This window comes from Lygodium microphyllum, chromosome 12, assembly GCF_053477565.2.
Source record: "Lygodium microphyllum isolate KBCC chromosome 12, Lygodium_microphyllum_v1.1.10, whole genome shotgun sequence".
In the NCBI taxonomy this organism is placed as follows: domain Eukaryota; kingdom Viridiplantae; phylum Streptophyta; class Polypodiopsida; order Schizaeales; family Lygodiaceae; genus Lygodium; species Lygodium microphyllum.
In genome coordinates, this window is record NC_141146.1 from 135387593 (window position 1) to 135399225 (window position 11633).

General features: G+C 38.0%; 1 protein-coding gene across 1 annotated transcript; it reads right to left on the reverse strand.

The window, feature by feature from the left end:
• Positions 1 to 803: 803 nt before the first annotated feature.
• LOC148028315 (uncharacterized) lies at positions 804 to 3956 on the reverse strand. Its single transcript, XM_087689945.1, has one exon. The coding sequence runs from the start codon at positions 3954 to 3956 to the stop codon at positions 804 to 806; it is 3153 nt and encodes a 1050-aa protein (XP_087546071.1).
• Positions 3957 to 11633: the final 7677 nt, after the last annotated feature.

Genomic DNA, 11633 nt, shown 5'->3' on the forward strand with positions numbered 1-11633 from the left:
TATGATTGGCTCTCACATTAGTAGAGCAGTCGGCGGAATTTGGATGAAATTGATGCAAAGTTACAAAACATGATAAATCTTTAAACTCCCATTTACTCCAGTCATTCGGTATGTATCTAGTATGGGACCGAGATATGAAGTACTCAACATCTGTTTGTCTAACATAGTAGCATTGGATCCATCCAAAATATAAAATTTCTACAAACAAAGGAGTGTTTCCATTAGTAAATCCATCATTGGGTAATCTTTCGATTACCCTAGCCAAAGTTCTCCGGATAATAGCATCCGTAGCAATAGTTCGCAATGCTTCTTGAAGTCTCATTTGATAAGGAGAGGCGCGATAATATTCAAATATTGTTTGGGCCATCTATCAATAAAAATTAGAAAACATAAAAATATATGATTAAAAAATAATAAATACACTTTGATGATATTGCACAAAAAATTTAATGCAAATATAATATGATAGAAAGATGAAATAACTTTTATGGTAGAAATAATTTTAACACAATGTTCTCATATAGTAAAACAAACATACGTCCAACTTCACATAAAATCATGAATATCTATGCATACATGAGAGATATGATTAAAACATTAAAGTATTAAATCATAGAAAATAAGTCAAACTTGCTTTTCATCGACGAAGAACGCACTACTGAAAAAGAACATAAAAAAGCACAACACTACATTTTATAGATATGTGAACAAAGAAGAAAAAAAGGCGTTGATTGTATTAAAACCAAAACATTATGCAAATATAATATGAGAGAACAAACATTACACTTTTGAAAAAATAGAGGTTACAATACTTTCTGTAAAACTTCATTATATACAATATTGATTGTACCATTTACCATGTCCTCTTTCTCATTAATCAAGACTTTCAATCTATCCGGAGACTTTACTCTGGAGAAATCAACATAGAGTTGACCATGAGTAAAGACTGGGGTTTTTAGATATATTCCCAAACATGATAACGTTTGGCCTTGAGATTTGTTGATTGTCATTGCAAATGCCAAACGGACTGGGAATTGCAAGCGTTTCATTGAGAAAGGAAGTTCCAGTGTAGTTGGGATGAAAGTTATCCTCGGGATAAAAACTCTGTCACCAATATTGGTCCCCGTAATTATCTCTGCATCAATGACCTTGTTATTGAAAGCCTTGCATACCAGCCTAGTACCATTGCATAAACCTTTAGAAGGATTCAAGTTCCTGAGCAATATTATTGGAGCATTTACTTTGACCAGCAAGATATGAGGAGGAATACCTCCACCGAGGTCAAGGGAATTTAGATATTCCACAGAATAGAGGAATGAGTTCTCCTCGGTTCTATCCACAGAATCAGCACTATAGTATTGTTTAACCTCTCCCGGCATCAGCTGCAATGCATGATTGTTTATCATTTCCACATCATTGTTTCGAGGTGCAAGAATGGCACGTCCACTAAAGAACGTTTTGTAATCAATTACACAATTCATTTCACAATAGACAAAATTGATCAAGTCTTGCATAGATCCTCCCTTCAACAACAATGCAGGTGGAATTTGCAATATATTATTAGTATGTGTTAAATCTTTTCCATCTCCAATGTCTTGCAACCATGCAACAAACTGACCCTCATCTGATGCGACCCGCATATTCTGTGTAAGTTTCAAAACATTGAAATATTGCCACAAATTGGAACAACATATAGCAGCACCGACAATATCCTCACGGGTACCCTTTGGTACAACAAGCAATATTTGCCTAAAATCTCCACCTAGTAGAATAACTTTACCACCAAATGGCATATCACACTGCATTATATCCTTTAAAGTTCTGTCAAGTGCCTCAAAGGTATTACGATACAACATAGGAGCTTCATCCCACAAAATAAGACTTGCCTCTTTTAACAGTGCTGCAAGATGACTTTGAACAGGTATATTGCATGTAGAATTATTATCTGCCTGTAATGGAATTTTAAACTTTGAATGGGCAGTACGACCATGTGGCAAAAGCAATGCAGCAACACCAGAGGATGCTGTAGCTATTGCAATGCGACCTTGACTGCGAAGCTTTGCAAGCAAACATTTGTATAGGAATGTTTTTCCAGAACCGCCTGGGCCATCTAAGAAGAATGGTTTACCCAAACCACTATCAATGGCATTCGTTATTGCCATAAAACAATTTCTTTGTCCATCATTCAACAAAGCTTGCATTGTTAAGAATGTATTCTCTTGTTCTACTTTATCATATAGTTGTTCATCAAGGATCAAAGGATTTGTATATTCTTGCATTGTCACCTCAGGCAATCCATGATACTCTGCCAAATTGCGACCATGTTGATCTAAAAGTTTTTGAATATGCATCAATGCATGATTATTGGCCTCATCTTGCATATCAACATTTCGCCTATTTTGCAAGGAGAGTCGATGTTTTATATCCTCTGTCAACGGACCTAAGAACTCTTCCCATAGAGCCCCAGGTCGGGCAGGCGAACAAAATACCAAGATGGATGCAAACAAATTTCTTAATTGAGCACCGGTTTGCATCAATGCAGCTTCACGCAAACACATTTGCCATTCATCATCTGTTTCCAACATTCCTTTTGCAATGCAAGCCTCCTTAAAAGTTGAATATACCACATTATCAACCGTACGCAATGCCTCAAACGATGTGCAACCCTTGCATACAGTGAGTAGTAGCCGCAAATAGTATTTTTCTCCACACATAGGTGAAACAAAGTATATTCGACCACATGTGTTTCCTTGCTTTCTCTTTGTCCACATTTTTTTGCGTGCATTCCAAACCCAAAACATTGGAAAGTCTTGATAGAGAACTGTGTTAGCATCGGGGTGCAAACGATTGCATGTAAACCATTCTGTGAGAGTTGTTTTTTGAGCATTTTCATTTTGCACCACATCACGTATGTTATCAGAGTCACGAAAGGAAACAGTATTCTCTCCAGGTAAATGTATTTGCAATCGTTGAATATCGGGTTTCTCATCATGAAGTTTGAATTCAAATATTCGCCAACATGCTTCTGAAGCCGAAATATATCGTGCATCTAAGTACCTCTCAATCTCATCAATATTTTGTGCATCAATATTTTCTGCGACAATATCATTGGAACCGGAGCCACGTGTACTTGTAAACCGAATGGTTGCTCGATCATGGCCCTTATATACATATTTATACAAATATTTGACAGCTGCAATTGTCGAGCAAACCTCAACATTTATGTGAGCACTATACTTGGAACTCAAATAAGGATTGTAAGGCACTATCCATCGATTATCCAAGAGGTTACCATTAGCATTATGAGTTTTTCCATCCTCTCGACGTCTGTATAAAGGATAACCAGATTTATCAACTGTAGTTGTATGTATAAACTTTTTTGGATAATCCTTTATACACTTTCCGTCCACCATGCAAGCACTTCTTGGATTGAACTCACCACACGGACCATGTATGTTACATTTAGTAATAATTCGATACAAATCCGAAAACCTTTCCTTATCAGGCAGCTCAGCGCACACCAGTCTATCATAATGACGTGCTTCTAGTGGCTTAAAGCGTGGTTCTAATATCAAGAGCATATGTGAATGAGGCAAGCCTCTCTTTTGGAATTCTATGACGGACACATATCCAGCAACTTTACCAAACAACTCCTTTTTCACTATCGACTGCATCATGTCCTTATGTTTCAAATGAAAAACTCTAGCAGTTAAATCAGGTCGATCATGTGCACTTTGACCAGGCAACAAAGCTTCTGTAATTTCAGACCACTTAGGATTGCATGTCATGGTGATAAACAAATCAGGTTTACCTTTGCTACGTACAATTGCCATAGCATCTTGATACAATTGGTACATGAATCTTGGTCCACCTGTAAAGCTAGATGGCAATACTATTCTCCTGCCCACACCAATCCCAATGATATTAGCATCAACTGCATCCGAACCATTGACCATATCAGCAAATCCCCTATACATTTCAACTCGCAATGTTGCTTGATTATGACGACACCAAGCCAATCTACATTGCTCAATGCTACAATAAGCATCGACAATGTATTGTTGTAGCAAGCGACCACCTCTTAAAAGACATGCATTAGTATCATCTCGAATCTGAAGTCGAAAAGCATAATATTGCATTTGAGTGACACAATCTTTATTTGCAAGATTATTGGCATGCACATGAGCATCAATAAATGCATATGGAACTTTAGTATGTTATCCATCCTCTCCATTTGGAAAAAGAAGAACATATAACAGTGGCATATATGCCTTGTGCAAGTTAGAAATATAAATCAAATTGCCTTGTCGTGTGCGAACTTGAATGCTACAATGATCAAGTGTATCATCATCACCTTGTCCAGGCATGATCACAGCAACCTCACTTGCAGTGGGAACTGAATATCGTCTAGACGTGGATCGATTTTGAAAAATGGACATTCTTATTTCTACTGATGGATTGAGTTGCAAGCTTGCACCAACTGCTATAAAGGCCTGTGCGTACGCATTGTGATCATGCATCATTTGTTGAAGCTCTTGTAGTAAGTCTGGCAAAAGCCCAGGTAAAACCCCCATTCGATTCAATAACTCATGATCAGTGTCATAAATGTAAAGTTGTGCAAACTTTGGCATTTGTTGTACATCCTCACTTGGCAATAGGGAACCCATCCGGTGATATATTGATCCATGAACTCGAAAAGTATAACCATTTCCATTTTGAGGCAAAAGCTCATCAATTTTTGCACCCATTGAAACAAAAGCCAATGCGCTATTATAAGCACGTATATTTTTTTTGAACTCTCTGCTTTGTGGATGTGTGCCATCAAGCAAATTACACAGAGGTTGTGGTGGTTGCTGTAGAGGTGGCAAAATTACTTTCCCTTCTCTACAGCAATGCTTTCCAATCGAAGTTGTACGCATTGTTTTAGTTTCATCATGCCACAACTTAGCCATGCAATGGTGACAAACCTTGCAAAGGGTACCAATTGCATGCAAATTTGGTTTTTGGAAGAGCAAAATTGTTACTGATGGATGAATATCCAAATTAGGTGGCATGTCATGGAGAATTGAACAAAAACCACCATTTTGAGGTAGAAATATAGGAGCTTGAATATTGTACTGGTCATGTAGCATCTCAGTACTTGCATCTGCATGATGGATAGCTTCATTCTCTTCTTGAATAAGGCGAGGCAATTGAACATCTAAGGACAGTAATGGTGCGCCAGGCATTTGAGCACTTATATCAATTTTATTTGTTGTAATGCGATGCAATTGTTGTAATTGCGTTCTTGCTCTTGCCCTGTGTCTACGTTCAGCTCTAGTAGCATCAAGCATTTGCCTACAATTTCTTAATCCACCATTTGGATTATTTGTGTTTCCATTTCTTTGTGGACTTATGCTACATAACCCCACTCCAAAGGGTAGCAATTCATGGTTATCCAACATCTCAACATCTATATTGTGGATAGTTGCATTGTCTCCTTGACGAATAGAAGGTGGTTGAACTTCCAACGGCAACAATGGTGCAACTGGCATTTGGTCACTTGTAGCTTGGATGCTATTGTATCTATCTCTATCTATGGTAGCATGATGTAGTTGTTGCAATTCTGTTCCAACTATTGCCATGTGCATACGTTCAGCTCTCGTAACATTAAGCATTTGCCTACGCACACTCAAGCCACCATTAGGATTGTATTGTCGAGTTGCGGTAGACATCTGGACCTCAAAGGATACCAAATCATGAGCAACAGAGCAAGATGCAGCGCGAAATTGATTCGTTTGATATAGCTGATTTGGGATACCGACATCCATATAGTTTCCATTTGCATGATGTTGTTCATACATATCTCTTGCATAGTCACGAACATGTAATTCAGTCCTAACTCTTGCAACGTGCCTACGTTTATGTCTAGTAATTTTGAGCATTTCTCTACGTGCACGTAATACACGATCTCTAGGCACAGAACGTGTTGCAAGTACCATTGTCGAGAAAAACCTGAGATAAAAAGAAAAATGTACTTTGATATTAGTAATCGCATACTTTTATGTCCTATGCGTACTAAATTTTATTCCTATCTTTTAGGGAAGACTTTAGCAAAGATTTTCCTTCAAGATAAATTTGTTCTAAACACTATTTCAATATAAAATTTGAAGATTATAACATCACATAAGCAACAATATAATCTTACATGTGCAAGAATATAAATTGAAAGAGCATATTATGTCATTATCCTGGGGCATACAAAAGTCCAAATGACATGAAAATTCTCAAACCCAACAATAGAATGACATATCTATCGAAGGATCCGACAAAAGGTTATTGAAATCGCTTGATATGCTAAGAGCACTATGCATTGGATGATGAACTCATGCGACGATTCAATAGGTTCAACATTGCAGAGAACCTATTGAGGCAAACTTTCAGAGATGTGACATGCACATCGAGGCAAATGCTCTCAGGTGCAAGCACGCTTGCATTCCTTTGAGCCAGTAATTCACACACTCCATCCTCTATACGATTATTGCTCTTAGCAAGGTCTCGCAACTTTTCTGCATGGTCTTCCAAAGAACACCCTGGCCAGTGCTTGCGAACCAACTCACAGATTTCTCCTATATAGCCCTTTATTTCATCTATCTCGTCTTGCAACATTATCCCATCAGCCAAGCCTCCTTCATATTTTTCTGCCAGGATTTTTTCGATTCTTTGAAGGCGATCACCAAACTTTTGACAGAAGGAGTTTGAAGCTCTTTGACGTTTGTTTAAACTCTTGATTTGCTTCTCAATTGCATCTAACCGATGCAGGATCTTTAGGGATACAACGGAAGTGTTGTGTCCTTTGACACGTTTGAGGGCACGCCGTACTGACTTCCTCCTAGCCATGTCTTTGGCTTTACGCACATCCATTCGTGCATTGGGAGTACACAAAACAATGTTTGGTACATGGACATTGTTTCTTGCATCAGATGTTTCAGCATGCTCCATACTGCCACGGTTACACAAAGTATTAAGAGATCACACACACACACACATACACACACACGCACACGGAGAATATATTTAAAAAGTAATTGAATACTTTCATGACGTAGGCGCACCAAAGTATTACAATATTTATGCATAAATGAGAGAGACACAATGAGACTATGTCGAGAAAATATCTAACACATCTTTTTCTCCACATCAAAGCATAAATATCCATACACACATGAGGGACATCATAAAATCATTAAACTATTAAAGTATTCAAGCATTGATTATAACTTAAATGAACAAAATATTAATTAAAATATTATTAGCACAAATCTTTAGTTATGAATGATACATTTGCTATTTTAACTTTGACCTATTTAAGAAAGTTATAGAAATGGCTACCATTACACAAAACGACTCACCTAGAAAATGAGACTTAGAGCTATACTTTATTGTTTGTAAGCTATCAAAAATAGCTTTTAGAAGGAACCTAAAGAATGTGACCTAGAGCCATGCATTGAATATGTGAGAAATCATATGTGGACTTTATAGAATAGCTTCAAATTGTGGGACTCTTCTTTCCAAAAATATTTTATTGAGCCTACTAAACTTTGGATTCCTAAGTTCAATTTGGAAAAAAAAAGTCATAGCACTTGATCAATATTAACCACTAAAATCATCCTTACGATGTAAAGATAAGATAGAGAATTTGAAACCACGCAAGCCTTTATAGAGAATTTGAAACCACGCAAGCCTTTACCCAAAGTAAAGTTTGGGTCTTGCACACGGGCTAAAATGCCTATTATTTGGAAAAAAAAAGTCATAGCACTTAATCAATATTAACCACTAAAATCATCCTTATGATGTAAAGATAAGATAGAGAATTTGAAACCACGCAAGCATTTTTCACATGGGGGTTTGGGTCTTGCACATGGGCTAAAAGGCCTATTATACATTCCATTCAACTTTAATGTAGCACAAATCTTTAGTTATGAAAGATGCATTTGCTACCATTACACAAAAGGACTCATCAAGGAGATTGATTAAAGTATTAAAGCATTGATTACAACTTAAATGAAGAAAATATTAATTAAATTATTATTAGCACATATATACATATGAATACATACTATTAACACAAACATAACAATGTTATCACACATTTTTTATACTAAAACACATACACACATTAATTAATCAAACACATACACACTATTGAGCCTACTAAACTTTCGATTCCTAAGTTCAATTTGGAAAAAAAAAGTCATAGCACTTGATCAATATTAACCACTAAAATCATCCTTATGATGTAAAGATAAGATAGAGAATTTGAAACCACGCAAGCCTTTATAGAGAATTTGAAACCACGCAAGCCTTTACCCAAAGTAAAAAGTTTGGCTCTATTTCTTTTTTAGGAGCATGCATTGTGAACTTAAATTTATCAATCTATCTTAGTATCTCATGACAACATGCATTGAAAGGGAAGGTGAGTATGTACACCTACGTGTGTGTGTGTGTGTGTGTGTGTGTGTGTGTGTGTGTGTGTGTGTGCACGCGCGCACACGCGCGCTATGGAGGTTGAGCTGAGTATGGATGTAACTAACCTAACTCCTATCTTATATGGCACTCAAATGATGACTCCATACTTCTATTACATTATAATGTACAGATCTACCTAACCTAACCCCTACCCTATGTGGCACTCAAACAATGACTCCAAACCTAGAATATTTTTTTAATGTATGATGTAGCTAACCTAACTCCAATCTTATGCGGCACTCGAACAATGCCTCTACACATAAAAACTTTTCCTCCCAGATTGTGGTAGTGGCTCTAATGTGCAGAATCTAACTATGAACTATCCCTTTGCTGCAAGATAGTGCTTTTTTTGTGAAAAGCATACCCTATTCTTGGAGAATATGAAGCATAAATAATATATTTACCCAAAGTAAAGTTTGGCTCTATTTCTTTTTTAGGAGCATGCATTGTGAACTTAAATTTATCAATCTATCTTAGTATCTCATGACAACATGCATTGAAAGGGAAGGTGAGTATGTACACCTACGTGTGTGTGTGTGTGTGTGTGTGTGTGTGTGTGTGTGTGTGTAGCATCTAACTTGTTTTAAAACATTATTATAGACCCTTGAATAGCAATCTATGTGGCACTCCAAATGGCAACAACTCCAAATCTTTCTTAAATTATAATGTTTGGATCTACCTAACCACACACACACACAGAGCTTAACTTTATCCTCTCCATTATCGTCATGATCATAGCAATCAACCCTATTGTTACTGAATGAATTATATGCAGGGATTATATGGAGCTTAAACATTGTTCATGTGTCATTATAACCGAGTCTATTAGTCCCCTCATCCATAGAAATCTCAGCTTTCATTTCGTGCAACATTTCACTTTCTTAATCTAGGTCTTCTCTATTTCTCACAATCTCGATAGTTTCTAAATAACACATCCCATAACTTGCATATAACATATTAAGTATCCGTATTATCATCATCATCTCCCTGGAGATTTAATCACGATCTTTTTAGCATCTTATCATAATCCTATACACTACAAATCCTTATTTTTCATCTCCAAATTTTATCTTTGTTACAACATTAATCCAATAGTACCCATATTGCGTATCACTATCTTGCCCCTGTTCAATCATTCTAACCACCACTTTTAATTCAAAATTTGTCCATCATACCAAGCAACGCTAAAGAACTATCGATGGTGACTCAAAGGGGTATATCGCTCTTTGATTGGCAAAGAACTCCAAATCTTCCTTAAATTATAATGTTTGGATCTACCTAACATGATGACTCCATACCTCTATTACATTATAATGTATGGATGTAACTAACCTAACTCCTACCCTATGTGGCACATGTAACTAACCTAACTCCTATCTTATATGGCACTCAAATGATGACTCCATACCTCTATTACAATCTAGGTCTTCTCTACCTAACCTAACCCCTATCCTATGTGGCACTCAAACAATGACGATTCGTACATTATAATGTACGAATCTACCTAACTAACTCCTATCTTATGCGGCACTCAAACAGTCCAATAGGAAGATAGTGATTGCATAGAAGCTAATTTAAGTAGAGGCGTATATGAGATTTACTATTATCATAAGGCTATCCAAAGCCTTGATTCTTATGTGATGCAAAACATTCAAGAAATAGTGCTATGGTTTTCTTAAGAGAAAGTGGTTTATTTGAAACAAATGAGTTTCTAAAGGATCCAGACGTTAGCATTGATACATTTTGATCTGATTTTTCTTTGAAGTGAAGAGATGAATCTTTAAACCAAGGAACTAACTTGCCAACTGATGCAAAGAAAAACAAATAGTTAGGCCTAAGCTTGCTTTAATGAGATAGATGGGCGGATAACACCCCATGAGACTTGCTACTGATGTCAAGTGATTAACCTATCTAACTACAAAATTGGGAGAAAATGACATATTTGGGATAATGGGATACCTGCAGCAGTTGCTCACTGAAGTCGCTCCCAGCAGTTGCAACAGTCGTTCCCAGCAGTTGACCTATAGATAATCATAACTTGACTCATTCCCCCTCAATGATATTTAAGTGCACATGGCAGAGTAAAATGGAATACCTGCAGCAGGTTCCCAGCAGTCGCAACAGTCGCTCCCAGCTCTTCTACACAACTGTCGCTCCCAGAAGCAGCAGCTCTTTATATAGAGCTGGCTGGCCGCTGCTGCCAGTACTGCCACGCTGCACGCAGCTCGAGCAAACACAGGTTGAGGAGGCACAGGAGGGGGCGGCGACGCCACGCAGGCCGAGGACGTTGAGGAGCTGCCGAGGAAGTCGAGGAGCCTACGCGGCCCGAGGAGGAGACCCCCGCGATTCGTGCGAGGCCCGATGCCCGCGATTCGTGCTCGTCCGATCGACGCCCGCGATTCGGGCGAGCGAGGGGTGCCCGACGCGTGGCACCCCCGCGTCTCTGCAAACGGGGGGTCGGGGGCTGCCACGTGGCAGCAAGCCCCGACCCCTCCTTAATATATAGTAGAGATTTTGGCAAGAACTATTAGACCAAACTTATTCCAAATAAAGTTGCACCATGGATATTCTAGTAGTGTGCACCTAGCAAATGCACCTCAATGGTAAATCAAAATGAGTAATGAATTGGTAACTTCCCATGAACATGAGAGAAAGTGAAGGAAGAGAGACCAAAACATCACCCATCATACTAGCCACTGGCAAGCAAACCATGGAGCCATCCAAGATGATCAATGTGCTGCCAAGATACCCCCAATTTGGAAAGGATATTGGAACTTTGGCATGTCAATATCCACCATGGACTTGAAGATAATACATACACATCATGTATTTTTGTTAAATGTACTCTATAAACCTCAAAACCATGACCTCCTCCACAATAGAAGACCGTACTCTTCACACATGAACACTAGCAACAAATCCATATAGTACACCACACCAAAAAATGAGAGCATAAGCTTATCCTTTCTCACTCGCTCATGTGCCCTCTATGCCAGGTGCAATGTGAGGTGTGAATGCATCACCAGCTAAAAAGGTACATTCGCTCGAACCATCAATGGGCCCAAGTAGAAAGATCAAGATCATTGTGTGATTATGAATTCTAGCAATGTAGAGAAGTGCCACCA

Coding starts and splice junctions, on each gene's coding strand:
- LOC148028315 (XM_087689945.1), bottom strand. CDS start 3,956: ATGGTCAATGGTTCGGATGCAGTTGATGCTAATATCATTGGGATTGGT.